This window comes from Clarias gariepinus, chromosome 28 (genome assembly GCF_024256425.1).
Source record: "Clarias gariepinus isolate MV-2021 ecotype Netherlands chromosome 28, CGAR_prim_01v2, whole genome shotgun sequence".
NCBI lineage: Eukaryota > Metazoa > Chordata > Actinopteri > Siluriformes > Clariidae > Clarias > Clarias gariepinus.
In genome coordinates, this window is record NC_071127.1 from 2,226,475 (window position 1) to 2,243,556 (window position 17,082).

The following is a 17,082-nucleotide window of genomic DNA, read 5'->3' on the forward strand; positions in this document are numbered from 1 at the left end:
GTGTCTCCTTTCCCACGGAAGTAATTAAACAGTTAACACACAATCAAAAGTTTCCTAAACTTTCTTTAAAACCATAACACAAAGTTTAATTTATGTTAGAATTAACTACACCAATAAATGATTGTAGGGATTGAGAATAATCATAGAACACTGTTACTGGAATAGCAAATTCTTATGCATTAATAACACATGAATCATTTCCCTCTTTCTCCAGCTTAAATATTACACAATTAATACAAATTGACAAAAAAAATCATTTTTACCTGTTTTGCTTGTTCCTGTTACTATTGTAAGAAAGATATATATTTTACAAAATTAATGTGTGAGAAAAGTATGAGTGGGTGTGATCTACCCCCATCGACAGACAAATCTAAACATGGTATAAATGTCGAAAGCTGGTCAACTCGACACCATTCAAGTCAAGGCCTTCACTTTTACCAAGTCTCCAAAGAACCTTATCATTTCCTTTGAGACCATGGCCTTTCTAAACGTTAAGAAGAAACACTTCTCCCTGTTTGATGATATTCAAGTTATTTTACAATAAGAACCTAATGAAGATGTAGAACAGTTTGAAAAAATTTGACTTCTTTGATCTTCTGTTGACTTATCAAAATAGTTGTGAATTTACATGTACTTTCTACTTTTAACTAATTGTTAAATTCATATTTTTTATTACAGAGTAAGATTGCTTGTAGGATATTGTTACAAATTAACACAAGTTTACTGGGTAATTTATTTTGTCTCATAGATGTGTGTGTAGTGAAATAAAACTTGTTGATTGGTTACTGTGAGAGTGTTTTACATGTTTACTGATCTTTTAGAAAATGAAATTGTTGTAATTTTCGACGAAGAGGTTGAAACTACAACTCATACCTCTTCATTACAAAGACCCATAGCAACTGTGAGACCTTTGCGTAAGTTACAAATAAAAGTATAAATACTCAATACTATAATGTCTTTTTTTTCTTTTGCATATTTATATTTTTCGTTTATTGCCTATTTAGTGACTGTACCAGAAGTAGAAGTCGATGATCAAGTAGAACGAAATAATCCTACCCCATATCCAGTATTTTCAAATGAATTTGTTTTATCATTCTAACCTACTTTTGACCAAAATAATACTATGATTTTTACATTGTAAAGCCGTCTAGTTTACTCATAATATATTTTGTTCTAGATATACCTGATGACACCGAATTTGAAGATATTTTCAGGGAGACGGAATTAAGTGTTTTAGGTCAGCTGCTATCACATATATTTTGCTTTTATATATAATGTCAAATGTCCTTTGAGTGCAAAAACTCTAAATATTTAATTTTCTCTAACACTTTGTTAGATGCGAACAGGACGGACATGCCAGTGATGTAGAAGAGGATTTTCATACAGAACATCACGCTGCTGAAGAAGGACGCGGGATTAACAATGCACTGGATGATTTTGGACATCAAATGTATGTTATAAATGAAGATTTTTATCATCTTCATAACGTGGTTTATAACGGTTCACCTGCGGAGATTGTTTCATTGTTGCATAATAATCTTGAATCGTTGAATAGGTGTGTCATAAGTATTGTAGATTTGTTAAGGATATTTCATATTAGCTATGGCAGAGAAGCGTTCTAATAACACTTCGGACGCAGAGAGTAGAAATAAAAAAATCAGAACTGATAATGAGTACACAGCCCTGAACCCTTTCTTATCCGTTGTAATCAACCAGTTAAATGAAAATGTAACACCAGCCCACCATGTTGCTAGTGAAAGGGAAATTTCCAGTCAAAACTCAGTCCCAAATGCACCCACTACACCAGCAACGCGAGAGGACATATTTTTTTAATTAAATCGTAATTTGTTAATGTTGCAAAATAGCCTAAATGATCAACCGTCATCTACACAGTTAAACCCGGATTTAATTGAAACCGTCAATCGTTGAAACATTGACCTTACCTTCTCAATATCACATTAGTAACAACACTACTCCAGAAACATCTCAAGAACCATTACCTCCTCCAGATTTGTTTCATGATCTTAATCAAAGTCTTATAATGTTAAATGACAATCTGGTTAACTTAATCGATCCCCCTGTCAACGTTTCACAAAACTCTGTAACTGATAATTAACACATCCCTGAAACGTCAAACCCTCAAATAGATAGCGCTGAGGAGTGCGTACCATCTCCCGATGTTCAAAATGCACAATTCGGTAACGGGTTGGATCCTAATGTTAGGATAATTAATCGTGACAGATTCAACAACACCAAGATAAGAAGGAGGGTAAATTTTTCCTCGATCGCTAATGTTGACAGCTTTGCAGATTTTTATAATTATGTTTTAGAGATTTTAAACAGTTTGATTGACGCGGGACGCAGAGAAGTGAAAAAGCAAACGTGGTCAATGATTTTGCTATTTAAATATGACAGGTTCATAATTTATAAGACATGGGAAATGCAAATACAAGTGAACTTTTCTTTATCATTTTAAATTTGGCAGTCAGTGTGCGTTCGCGAAGGCGAAACAGCAAACGGTAATGCAAAGTTTGCAATTGCATTTGAATTATGGCACACTTTGTGCGTCCACATATGGGAAACGCAATTGCAAATGTAATTTGCAATTCCTTTTGAATATTGTCCGGGATATCGCTCCATACCAGTCTCTTCTGTAGTCTCCTAAGTTGTTTTCTCTGCTTAATACAAGATAATAAATTTACCTTTCTGCAATACAAAATCTTTTTGTTTGACTGCAGAATACTTCTGACATGGAAATGAGAAGGTCACTTTAGCATTGAAAAAAATGGCTGAATCATAAGCTTAGCACTGAGCTTAGCTTATAGTATATGAAAACTAATATCTTTCATTTAATCAGATGTACTTTTGCACAGTAAACCAGACATTAGAATTATATAAAGATGATATAGTTTATTAAAATAAATATAATACTTAACATAGTGATGTAACAGTAAGCAAAACAATTGAAATTTATCTCACACAACTTCTCCATTAACACATTTCGGCTGTGTACACTTTCATAAAAGCAAAATATAGCAGTGTAATATGTTGAAATATTATGATTTTTAAACATGTAGAAGTAGAAAATTCTGTATAATATAAAAAAATAATTTCTGAGTAGCAAACAAAAAATAAAGGATTCATATTGTCAAAAATTTGTAAATGTTAAACATTAAGCTAATATAAGGTTTAAAAACATACACACAATCTCTGGATTTATGTAACACCATAATAAAAATGAGGACATCTGAGATTTTTCATGTTCATTTTGTCTCCATGTTGGTTTTCTGAGTCGAGGTTTGACCAGAAACAACCTTGGAGGATTGATCATGATAACTGCAAGTGGAATCAGGACTCCTCTCATCACTTATGTCGCTCTTATGTCAAATGAAAATGCAGGAACATGCTGAGTCTCCTCCACACCCACAGATGTTCTCTACAGACTAAATATTGAAAAAACAAACAATGTAAATTATTTACCACAAACTGGAAAATAATCAGTGGTACTTCATATTTATAAATTGTAATTGAACATTCCTTCACTCTTAATAACATCTGTGCACAAGTTTTTAACAGGAACATCAGCAGATGTTCCACATCACAGCTCTGATCCAATCACAGGCGTTACTGTCATGTTTTAAATATTATTTAAGTACCTAACACTATTGTGTGGTTTAGTTCTTATTCTAACTTTATATTTAATCACAGAGTGTAAGAATAAACTGCAGTGACTTGTACAGGAATGAGGGACGACATGGGGTAGAGGTGTGCTTCTGCCAGAAGTGTTAAATAAATTAGTGTTAGTGAATGAAGTGGTTGCTTTAATATTTATAGCAGAGTATCATTACAAACAATGACAATTAAATTGTTGTATGTACAAAAAAGTTTTTTGTACATATTTTTCTATTTCTTTACAGAGTTCATCAGAAAATCTCACGACTCACCTCAGGTCTTGTAGTTGGTAACCTTTATCTTTCTGTAGAGCAGAGAGCAGATTCCTCACTGGGACGTCTATTTTATTCTGTTCCAGCTGCAGTTCTCTCAGGTGTGAGGGGTTTGATCTCAGAGCTGAAGCCAGAGCAGCACAGCCTTCATCTGTGACACCAGACTTACACAACCTGCAGAGAGAAACACAGTGACACACACTTCACTCCCTGAGTTTATACACACTGAGAAATAATGTGAAAGATACCAGTGTAGTTTTTATGAATATTTGAAGGGTTTTATAGCCAAATGAGATAACTTTAGAGTTTTGATATTTCTTTCAAAATAAACAAGGAGTATTGCATATTGATAGAGAATAATTTTTAATATATTTCATAATATGTCACTGTAGGAGCCATTATTCGTCTATGTAGCGACACCTGCTGGCAAAGGACTGTCACTAAAGATTGTTTAAATATATCGTCCCTAGTAAATGACGTAATGAGCTCGTGGAACAGTGGAAGACGCCAGCAGATGTAAGGTTTCAATTGTTGCTTAGAGCCGTGTGTGTGGATTAAATAATACTAATTGTTTAATGTATATTTTCTTTCTTTCTTCTTCTCCTTAAGAATAAACTAAGTCACCATCGTATCAAATCATCTCGTCATTGAAGCCCTATTGAAAACACTGTGAGGGCGTCTAAACAAGTGACAAAGAAAACACGCTTTGATCACTAAAGTCACATTATTAACACATTAAAAAAGCACAAATTGCTAAATATTTTGAAAATTTAGTTTGATTTTAAGTTTGAATTTTGTGTGATTTCACAAAATGTTATAATTCCAATCAGCCTGCAGCTGTGTATATTAACATGCAATAATATTTAGATATTTAATATGTAACATGGTGGCAGCAAATTAGATCAAGTAAAAAAGTGTTAAGTTTTGGTCTACTCAAAACCTTTGTAACTGCAATGATTATTCAAATCAAGAGAAACATTATAAACAATAAAAAAAATGAAAGTTTACAGCTTCATCAGCCTTGAACTCTACAGATTCAGTATTGAAACAGTGGTGGGTGACTTGTATTACTTTTTTGACCGCGTAACGAGTAATCTAACGTGTTAGGTCCACCATTTAACTACTCAGTTATTTAGTTACTTTTTCAAAAATGTAATCTGTTATTCAGACAATTTATGTAATCCGTGAGCCAGACAGCAGTCATTCCCAATCCGTTGTGTGTGAATAAAGTTGTCCTATAAGCCCCGCCCCCGACAACCCGCCCCCCTCTGTTATTCCTGCTGTTATACCCCTCTCACACACTATGCGGTTTGACTATGCGAGGATGGAAACCTGATCACAGTGCCAAAACTCACGGCCACTGCACAAAACTGCGTAGGTGAGATAGGGGTATTAGTAGGTGAGATAGGGGTATTAGTAGGTGAGATAGGGGTATCAGTAGGTGAGATGGGGGTATCAGTAGGTGAGATAGGGGTATCAGTAGGTGAGATAGGGGTATTAGTAGGTGAGATGGAGGTATCAGTAGGTGAGATAGGGGTATCAGTAGGTGAGATAGGGGTATTAGTAGGTGAGATGGGGGTATCAGTAGGTGAGATAGGGGTATCAGTAGGTGAGATAGGGGTATCAGTAGGTGAGATAGGGGTATTAGTAGGTGAGATGGAGGTATCAGTAGGTGAGATAGGGGTATCAGTAGGTGAGATGGGGTATTAGTAGGTGAGATAGGGTATTAGTAGGTGAGATGGGGGTATCAGTAGGTGAGATGGGGTATTAGTAGGTGAGATAGGGTATTAGTAGGTGAGATAGGGGTATCAGTAGGTGAGATGGGGTATTAGTAGATGAGATAGGGGTATTAGTAGGTGAGATAGGGGCATTAGTAGTTAACAGATTATGGCCCAAACTTCACTGAGTGATGATGGTAGAATAATTATAAAGGTCTTGACCAAAACAACATGCATGAGGAATCACAAAGGAATTTTCATTTCCTGCAATGGAAAAGTACTGAACTAGTTACTTTTATTAGAAAGTAACGCTGTAATGTAACTGATTACTTTTTTAAGTAATTTTGTAATGTTATTAGTTAGTTTAAACAGTAACGTCCACCCAACACTGTTCAGTAGTACAGGTAAATGCACTGTAATGACAGTTCATGCATCAACTGACTGCGTATCCATCAGTCAAATCCTAAGTAATTACATTGAACAATTCAGTAAACAGTTCAGTATGCAGACCAAGAGAATGCAACAGCTTTTCACGCACACACACACGCACACACACACACACACACACACACACCCTGAGCTTCTCATGTCTCTTATACACAAATCACTCATGCATATTTAAAGTTTTGTAATGTTATTTCCTCACCACAGTGCTTACACTACAGTATCCCACATCATATATACACAAGTATATACTACAGTATTCAAACAACATTCAAATCCTCCCCTGTTTCACAGAACATATTGCAGATGTTAAACAACACACACTCATCATTTAATACGGCTGGAGTGACTGCAGTGGGAGTAACATAGTGTAAGCCTCCTTTCATTGACTTCAACATTCTCGAAAAACCGACAGTTACTTATTGTAGACTGATAGTAGGCAGATTTTTTTGCTTTTCTTTCTTTATTAAGCTTTTTAGTAAGCAGCCTTTGTTTGAGCATACACAGTCTGGGTTATAAAAGTATGTGAACCTCTTACAACTTACATAAAGACAATGTGTTTTTAAAAGATTTTTATTATTATTAAATATACAATCTACAATTTATTTTGAAATCACCAATTATTTATTAGCAAACAGGTTTGCATTAAAATTAAGTTTTAGTGAAAATAAACTTAATTCTCAGGACATTGGAGATGAAGATGAATCTAGAACTTTGCAAAAAATAACTCTTACCTAGCACAGGTCATGTGACTCTCTGAGATCTTACCTCAGTGCCTCCAGCTTACAGTGGGGATTCTCCAGTAGGGCAGAGAGATGCTTTACTCCTGAGTCTCCTAGATTATTCTCAGACAGATGCAGTTCTTTCAGATGTGAGGGGTTTGATATCAGAGCTGAGGCCAGAGCAGCACAGCCTTCACCTGAGAGATCACACTGAAACAACCTGCAGAGACACGATCACACACTTACATCTTGGTTTTATACTTGTGTTCAGTGTAATATACTGACTCACTGAACACTTTATTAGGAACACTAGTGGAACTACTAATTTACACAATTACCTATTTAGCCAATTGAGCAGCGGCCATGCAGTGCACAAACGTTACAAGCTGGCAGATATACTGTAAGCATTTATTAATGTTCATGTAAAAAACTCTGGAATAAAGAAAGTAATTCTGCAGACAGAAATGGCTTGTTGATACAAGACTAATACAGTAATTGGCCAAACTTGTACAAGCTGCCAGAAGGGCTGTAGTAACTCAGATAACCTCTCTCTAATTCTGTAAATTTATGATCTTCTTATGCCTACTTCCTGTGTGATAATGCACAAAGAAAAAATAATTTCTAACTGGTGTGTGTGTGTGTGTATATATATATATATATATATATATATATATATATATATATATAAATATATATATCAACTGCTTCAGTCTCACTGAGGAGCCGTTCATGTGACTCACAGAGAGATGATCTTACCTCAGTATCTCCACTATACAGTGAGGATTCTCCAGTACAGCAGAGAGATGCTTCACTCCTGAGTCTCCTATAGGATTCTTAGACAAATTCAGTTCTCTCAGGTATGAAGGGTTTGATCTCAGAGCTAAAGCCAGAGCAGCACAGCCTTCAACTGAAATGGCACATTCATACATCCTGCAGAAAGACAGTGCAACGCTAGTTATAGTCATAATATACAGTGTTATATTTAGTTTTATTGTTTTTATGTAATATTAAACTTCTGAAAACTTCAAACTGACCATGAATTTTATATACATTTGTTTTCACACCAGTCAAAAGTGTGGAGAGCTGCATCAGCAATGTCAAAGTTTTACTCAATGACCATGGTATGCAATTTAAAAAATTAATGATGGATCTATGACACAGGTCAAAAACATCTGGCCCATGCACAGACCAATGGCATGCTGGCATGGTTCAACCCAACCCTGAAGGAGAGGCCCAGTTGATAATTAATGAAAAGGCATGGAATTGGAATTTCCCACTTTCCCATGTCCAGTTTGTTATGCGAGCGATGCCTCAAACCTCCACTAGCATCACTTTCTTTGGCAGTGAAAATGACACATTGTGGCACACAACAAAATAGACACATTTTACACTCCACAGTTGATATGGTGCTTAATAGATAGTGCCTGTTCCACACCATTGTTTTGGAGAACAGAGAAGCATGAAGCCAAGTTTCCCTCCTACTTTTGCGGTCCTGTGTCTGGTGTCACCCCTGCTCTCAGCTCTACAGATCTATAAACAAATAATCTTACATGACACTAAAAAGACAGATGACAATATTTAGTCCACCCCCTTTAAAAAGAAATTAAAATTATTTACAAATTTCAGAAACTGGTAGGAAAAAAAAGTAAACCCAGAACTGGATCACGGAGCAGTGGTCTTTCAGGAGGCCTGGACTCATGTTTTCTATTACATCTTGAGGATGACCAGGTGTGCGTACATCGCCGAGCTGGGGTAGAGATAGTACCAGGATGCACTATAGAAGAACCCAATCCGGAGGAGGAGGGCAATGTTCCGCTGTTCATGTGAATGTTACTTTGATATTTAAAACATACCTACACAATGTTGCTGACCAAGTACACCCCTTCATGGAAATGGTGTTTCCTGATGGGCAGTGGCCTCTTTTAACAGGATAATGCGCCCTGACACACTATATACTGTACATTGTTCAGTAATCGTTTAAGAAACATGACGAATAGTTTAAGGTGTTGATTCCACCGTCAAATTCTCTGCTCTCACTCCAATTGAGCATCTGTCGGATGTGCTGGAAAACAAGTCAAATCCATGGAGGCTCCACCGCACAAATTAGAGGACTTAAAGGATCTATTTCTGACAGGTTTGTGCCAGATATAACAGCACACCTTGAGAGGTTTAGTGGAGCACATCTCTCAATGGGCTATGGCTGTTTTGGTGGCAAAAGGGGACCTACTCAGAATTAGACAAGTGGTCATTATTGTATCCATCCATTCATCCATTTATCTAGGAGCCTCTGTAGTCCAACTAGGAACTGTGAACCCAATGATGAACAGTGAAGGCCAGTGGTGGCCATTGTATTTATTTTCATTTTTACAACCATGTAGGACCTCCTGTAATTTTTCACACATGCACTGACACTCTCTGGGCAATCTGGGAACATTAATAAGCCTAATCTGCATGTATTTGGACTGTGAAAGGAAAACAGAGTATCCAGAAAAAAACATATAGTATCCACCAAGAGAACATATAACATGCAAACCCTGATGTGAGAATCTAACCAGGACTATAGAGGAGCAAGGAAATAGTGCTAACCACTAAGCCACCATTCCACCCATTATTCTTTAATCATGACTAATTACTGTAAAATAAACAAGACCTACATAAGGTAACCTACAGACCTCTGTAACCACAGTAATTTCTCTGTAAGTTTCTTTTTTAGTCTTACTATTGGATAGTGTCTTACTAGAGACCAAATCATGCAGTCCTACCTCAATTTCTCCAGTTTACAGTGAGGATCCTTCAGGATATCAGAGAAATGTTTCAGTCCTTTGTCTCCTAGTTTATTTCCAGACAGATCCAGTTGTCTCAGGTGTGAGGGGTTTAATCTGAGAGCTGAGGTCAGAGCAGCACAGCCTTCATCTGAGATATCACAGTAACACAACCTGTAGAGACAGGCTCTTTATCAGTAAATATACATCACCTGTTAACAAATATGTTAAAATCAACTGAAGCCAGTCTAAACCAGTACATCTCCACTCCTGAATAGCTGTTTTGTGGTGCAGCCTAATAAATAATAAACATTAACAATCAATTTATATGTATTTCAATATTTGTGATGTTAGTAGATGAATTATCCCAATGAAATATATATGCATTTCTTTATTATTATAATTTTTTTTACCAAGTTGCCCTTGACCATGATGTTGGGAGAACAAACTCAACTTTTTATTTTGGTCATAAATAAATCTTCTCCCTGTCCACTTAATAACCTCATGGGGAGCATGCAGTAAAAAGCTTAACACACTTATGTAGGCCAGACTTATGTAGTGATGTTGGACTTAAATCATAATTAAACATACCTTCTATTAGATTACATAAAATTACTTCAATTCATTTTTAAAAATTGTTTGTGTGTGTTTGTGTGTTTAATTGTGCGTATCAATTAAAGTATTCTACAAACTGTGCAGTGATAAGGAGTTCAAAAGATTGGTAAGAATTTTATGTAAACATGACCAGTGTTCATGCGCACACACATGATATAGTGCAGGAATAGGTAAGTTCAGTCCTAGAGAGCTGTAATTCTGCAGAGTTCAGCTCCAACCCTAATCAAACACACCTGAACAAGCTAATCAAGGTCATCAGGGTTACTAAGGCTACAGGCAGGTAATTTTTTTTTTTTTTTTCAGGGCTGGAGCTGAAATGTGCAGGACTGTGACACTCTGGGACTGAACTTGCCTTCCCCTGATATAGTGTGAACCTATTCTAAGGAAGCAGTACAAATAGCAGTGAAATACATGTGTTGTGGAGTGTCTGCCTTATCTTCATCTCACTCACTCAACGGCTATACCGCTTTATCCTGTATTCAGGGTTGTGAGGGGCCTGGAGCCTATCCCAGGAGACTTAGGGCATGAGGCAGGGTACATCCTGGACAGGGTGCCAATCCATGGCAGGGCACACACACATACACTCACTCACACACTCATCCACACACCACAGGCAATTTGGGAACACCAATCAGCCTAATCTGCATATCTTTGGACTGTGGGAGGAAACCGGAGTATCCAGAGGAAACCCACCATGTACGGGGAGAACATCCAAACTCTATGCACACAAAGACGGGAATCAAACCCGGACTCTGGAGATGCAAGGTGACAGTGCTCTGCCTTATGTTAATAAGTTTATTTAAAACTTGTGTACAAAACAATTATAACCAAGTAATGGAGGGGTGCATGCTGGGAAATGAATATTTGTTCCTAAATCTTTTTTGACTTTTATGTTAAAATTTGCACCAAACTTCAGTTGCAATTTTCCCAGCATGCACCCCTCCATCACATGGTTATAATTGTATTAACCTGCACCTTAGCATCATCACCATTAGCACTATCCCGGTTCCTAGCCATAGTTTATTAGTATAAAATAAAGGCATGACTCGCATCGCATCCAGTCAGCAGCTCCGCTCGTCATGTGACTGCTGCTTAATTAGAAGATCAGGTCGATCTGGTCCAAGCTCTTTTTTTTTCTTTTTTTTCTCCGATCGAAGGGGTATTTTAGCAAAGAAATTACAGAATCTTCTTTCATATTTAGCTGCTTCCACGTCAATCACCATTCAATACATTAACTAACAATCTGCTGACCCTTAATAAGACTCGTTGAGAATGGTCCAATCACATGGGCACAAATATTTAAAAACAATCTTTAAAAAGAAATACAGCTGAATATTGTGACTAAATTTTATTTCATTATTAAAATAAGTATATGGTATTATATTTTTTAAATAATTACATGTTAAAGTAGCATCTTTAACATGACTCAGATGAACAAGTATCTCGGAGAGTGATTCGTTCATTTTTTACTGGGCATTCATGCGCAAATCATCGCAAAACCCCGTAGGTTATGTACAGGAAACTGAGCGATTCTTTCTCTGTGACTCTTCTACTCCGAGTTGTTCATTCCTTTGTCACATGACTCACATAGATGCTATGCAGTGCAATAGATTCAAAAGTAGTATGGCGTTATATTCCTGCCACAATTCTGAGCGCGCGGTTTGACATTTTGAGAGCAGACAAAGCACTCTACGCGCATGCAGTGTCTCCACTGCACGCTCAACAGCTCGATTCTGCGTGTGCAGTGTCTCCCCTGCTCTTTTAACATGTTGTCTGCGCACGCGCGATTTCTTGATTCTGTGCGCGCTCGACTCTGCCTGCACGCGCGTGCAACATTTATTTTCTGTGCCGCTCGACTCTGCCTGCACGCTCACTCAACTTTGTCCAGTGTTACAAAACTGACACAAAACCAGCCAATCACAGACTTCCACACACTACTTCTGATTGGCTGTTCCTTCTCTATCAGCTGGCAATATCGACCGCATAACGCATACTATAATTTGTATAGTGCTTTTAAAATAGTTATTGTCTCAAAGCAGCTTTAACAAAATCAAAAGAAAATGATAAGAAATTAATATTATATTATTATATATAATTATATACAAATGAAAAGTAATCATATAAGGGAAGCAATGTAAATAAAGTTGTATTTATTTATAAATATTTTAAATATTATTGTTTTTTTTATTTAATGAAGTATTAGTATATTCCAGTTTCGTTTGTCCATTGTGTGTTTTTATTTACTTATCTAATTATCCATATAGCTTATTGTTAGACTACAGCGACTAAAATTCTAATCAGACTACTCGGTCGCTTTACTTATAAACCCTTATTAACAGCGCTTCCATTAAGCAGTCGATAGTAGTGCCACTTGATTGGAGGAGAAACAGCCAATCAGAAGTAGTGTGTGGAAGTCTGTGATTGGCTGAGTTGTAACGCTGGACAATGTTGAGTGAGCGTGCAGACAGAGTCGCATGTGCGCGGGGAACATGTTGAGCGAGCAGGGGAGACACTGCATGCACATAGAGTGCTTTGTCTGCTCTCAAAATGTCAAACCGCACGCTCAGAGTTGTGGCAGAATATAACGCCATACTTGTCATGAACGGGGTGTTGTGGCAGGTGTTGAACGCCGTGGGCGGAAGGAACAGGCATAGAGGCAGAGGGGTGGTGTAACCAAAAAAAAAGAGTCTTTTAATAACAAATAAGCACAAAGTATAAATAAAGATACAAACAAAGGAACAAACAAACTTAAACCATACTTAACTTTGTGCTAACAGGGGCTCTCTGGCAAGACACAGACAGGGGAACAAACACACGTCCTGTGACGAGACACAGGCAGGAGGAAACACAAAACACGTCCTGTGGCGAGACACAGGCAGGGGGTTACACAAAACACGTCCTGTGGCGAGACACAGGCAGGAGGAGACACAAAACACGTCCTGTGGCGAGACACAGGCAGGGGGTTACACAAAACACGTCCTGTGGCGAGACACAGGCAGGGGGACAAACGTAACAAGACACAAACGAGGCGTGGAGCTGAAACTGGACACTAGAGAGGACGGGAGACACTAGAGAGGACGGGAGACACGTAAAGACGAGACGAGAGACCAAGAGAGGGACAGGACAAGGGCTAAAGACATGGCAATCAGCTAGGCATGGCTTTTAGCTAAACATGGTTAAGCATTTCTTTAGCCCCAACATGCACTAAGCTATACTTACCTAATAGCTTAAACACACTAGGGAATAGGGGCACCGAAACACAGACAAAGGATACCCAGTGGCTAGGCGAGGCAGCCCTCCATGACTAAGCGAGGCGGCACTCACAAGCTAGTCGTTACTCCAAAGCCAGGAGGGACAGCACTCTAAACCTAGGCACACTGGGACAATAGGGGGAGAGGAAACACAGGACAAGGGATACCCAGTGGCTAGGCTAGGGGACCATCAAAGGCTAGGCTGAGGACACATCAAAGGCTAGGCTGAGGACACATCAAAGGCTAGGCTGAGGACACATCAAAGGCTAGGCTGAGGACACATCAAAGGCTAGGCTGAGGACACATCAAAGGCTAGGCTGAGGACACATCAAAGGCTAGGCTGAGGACACATCAAAGGCTAGGCTGAGGACACATCAAAGGCTAGGCACACCGGGCAACTAGAAGGGGGTGGAAACACAGGATAGCTAGAGACACAGAGGGGCTATGGCTAGAAGCATGCTAGTACTGTAACTGTACTATAAACTCAACATAGCATTTAGCTAATCATGCTCCTAGCCACACATACACCTAACTGCTTACCTGCTCTAGCTAACCACACGAACACAGGAGGACAGGACTGAATCAGCTCCACAAACACAGACACACAAAACATACACAGAGACATTGCCACTAAGAGAGCCCAAGTCAACACAACTAAAATCAAAGTACAAATTAAACAGATAACAAAAACAAACCAAAATGCCCACATAACTGACAGTGGTATTCCCAAAAATGCTCGACCCAGTTTCCCAGTCTAAACAGCTATTTATAGATTGATTGATGGCTACCTCGGTTCAGGTGTGCACTGCATCACCTGACCGAGGTGCCTGCTGGGAAACTGAGTCGGCCAACAAAAACTACAAAATAAAAACAGTGACCTCTAGTGGAGGACACTTACAGTACCCCCCCCCCCCTTAAACCGCTCCTCCGGAGCGCTATTGGTGGTCCCAAGGCACTTCCCTGGTGTCCCTTCACCCGACCCCGACGAGCTAGCTCCCGTAGTCAACTGTGTGGCGGAGGCAGCACCGGATCGCTGTTGTAGGCCGGGCGGAGGGGGCAGCACTGTATTGCTCTGAGAAGTAGAGCCCCTGAAGACAGTGCTGTGTTGTCCCCCAATCCGGGCGGCCGATGCAGTACTGGCTTTTCCTCCGCCGTGCAGCGGTGGGTGCCCGACATCGAAGCCGGGTGCTGGACGCTGTGCTGGGGTGTCGCTCCGAAGGCGGTGAGCCTTGAATAAGGGCTACTGGACGAAGGTGGGGGCCTCCACATGAGGCCTGCTGGTGTTGCCGGGACCTCGCCGTGAGGCGCTCGACGACGCTGCAGCTGGGACCTCGCCGTGAGGCGCTCGACGACGCTGCAGCCGGGACCTCGCCGTGAGGCGCTCGACGACGCTGCAGCCGGGACCTCGCCGTGAGGCGCTCGACGACGCTGCAGCCGGGACCTCGCCGTGAGGCGCTCGACGACGCTGCAGCCGGGACCTCCCCGTGAGGCGCTCGACGACGCTGCAGCCGGGACCTCCCCGTGAGGCGCTCGACGACGCTGCAGCCGGGACCTCCCCGTGAGGCGCTCGACGACGCTGCAGCCGGGACCTCCCCGTGAGGCGCTCGACGACGCTGCAGCCGGGACCTCCCCGTGAGGCGCTCGACGACGCTGCAGCCGGGACCTCCCCGTGAGGCGCTCGACGACGCTGCAGCCGGGACCTCCCCGTGAGGCGCTCGACGACGCTGCAGCCGGGACCTCCCCGTGAGGCGCTCGACGACGCTGCAGCCGGGACCTCCCCGTGAGGCGCTCGACGACGCTGCAGCCGGGACCTCCCCGTGAGGCGCTCGACGACGCTGCAGCCGGGACCTCCCCGTGAGGCGCTCGACGACGCTGCAGCCGGGACCTCCCCGTGAGGCGCTCGACGACGCTGCAGCCGTGGCCTCCCCGTGAGGCGCTCGACGACGCTGCAGCCGTGGCCTCCCCGTGAGGCGCGAAGGGTGCGGCAGCTGTGGTCTCCACGTGAGGCTGCCGCTTTAAAGTCCCAGCCCCCTCTGCTATGCCTTGGTTGGTCGAGCATTCTGTCATGAACGGGGTGTTGTGGCAGGTGTTGAACGCCGTGGGCGGAAGGAACAGGCATAGAGGCAGAGGGGTGGTGTAACCAAAAAAGAGTCTTTTAATAACAAATAAGCACAAAGTATAAATAAAGATACAAACAAAGGAACAAACAAACTTAAACCATACTTAACTTTGTGCTAACAGGGGCTCTCTGGCAAGACACAGACAGGGGAACAAACACACGTCCTGTGACGAGACACAGGCAGGAGGAAACACAAAACACGTCCTGTGGCGAGACACAGGCAGGAGGAAACACAAAACACGTCCTGTGGCGAGACACAGGCAGGGGGTTACACGAAACACGTCCTGTGGCGAGACACAGGCAGGAGGAGACACAAAACACGTCCTGTGGCGAGACACAGGCAGGGGGTTACACGAAACACGTCCTGTGGCGAGACACAGGCAGGGGGTTACACAAAACACGTCCTGTGGCGAGACACAGGCAGGGGGACAAACGTAACAAGACACAAACGAGGCGTGGAGCTGAAACTGGACACTAGAGAGGACGGGAGACACTAGAGAGGACGGGAGACACTAGAGAGGACGGGAGACACTAGAGAGGACGGGAGACACTAGAGAGGACGGGAGACACGTAAAGACGAGACGAGAGACCAAGAGAGGGACAGGACAAGGGCTAAAGACATGGCAATCAGCTAGGCATGGCTTTTAGCTAAACATGGTTAAGCATTTCTTTAGCCCCAACATGCACTAAGCTATACTTACCTAATAGCTTAAACACACTAGGGAATAGGGGCACCGAAACACAGACAAAGGATACCCAGTGGCTAGGCGAGGCAGCCCTCCATGACTAAGCGAGGCGGCACTCACAAGCTAGTCGTTACTCCAAAGCCAGGAGGGACAGCACTCTAAACCTAGGCACACTGGGACAATAGGGGGAGAGGAAACACAGGACAAGGGATACCCAGTGGCTAGGCTAGGGGACCATCAAAGGCTAGGCTAGGGGACCATCATAGGCTAGGCTAGGCTCAGGACACATCAAAGGCTAGGCTCAGGACACATCAAAGGCTAGGCTCAGGACACATCAAAGGCTAGGCTCAGGACACATCAAAGGCTAGGCTCAGGACACATCAAAGGCTAGGCTCAGGACACATCAAAGGCTAGGCTCAGGACACATCAAAGGCTAGGCACACCGGGCAACTAGAAGGGGGTGGAAACACAGGATAGCTAGAGACACAGAGGGGCTATGGCTAGAAGCATGCTAGTACTGTAACTGTACTATAAACTCAACATAGCATTTAGCTAATCATGCTCCTAGCCACACATACACCTAACTGCTTACCTGCTCTAGCTAACCACACGAACACAGGAGGACAGGACTGAATCAGCTCCACAAACACAGACACACAAAACATACACAGAGACATTGCCACTAAGAGAGCCCAAGTCAACACAACTAAAATCAAAGTACAAATTAAACAGATAACAAAAACAAACCAAAATGCCCACATAACTGACAGTGGTATTCCCAAAAATGCTCGACCCAGTTTCCCAGTCTAAACAGCTATTTA

At 41.4% G+C, this 17,082-nt stretch overlaps 1 protein-coding gene across 1 annotated transcript in view; it reads right to left on the reverse strand.

Moving 5' to 3' along the window:
- Positions 1-2,901: 2,901 nt before the first annotated feature.
- Positions 2,902-17,082, reverse strand: part of LOC128516019 (NACHT, LRR and PYD domains-containing protein 12-like) — a 65,754-nt gene continuing 51,573 nt past the window's right edge. Inside the window, exons 14-18 of the mRNA XM_053490321.1 lie at positions 9,591-9,764; positions 7,585-7,758; positions 6,875-7,048; positions 3,945-4,118; positions 2,902-3,443 (exon numbers count right to left, since the gene is read on the reverse strand). Coding sequence (XP_053346296.1) covers positions 3,437-3,443; positions 3,945-4,118; positions 6,875-7,048; positions 7,585-7,758; positions 9,591-9,764 — 703 coding nt within the window. The 3' untranslated portion in view covers positions 2,902-3,436. The remainder of the gene's footprint in view (positions 3,444-3,944; positions 4,119-6,874; positions 7,049-7,584; positions 7,759-9,590; positions 9,765-17,082) is intronic.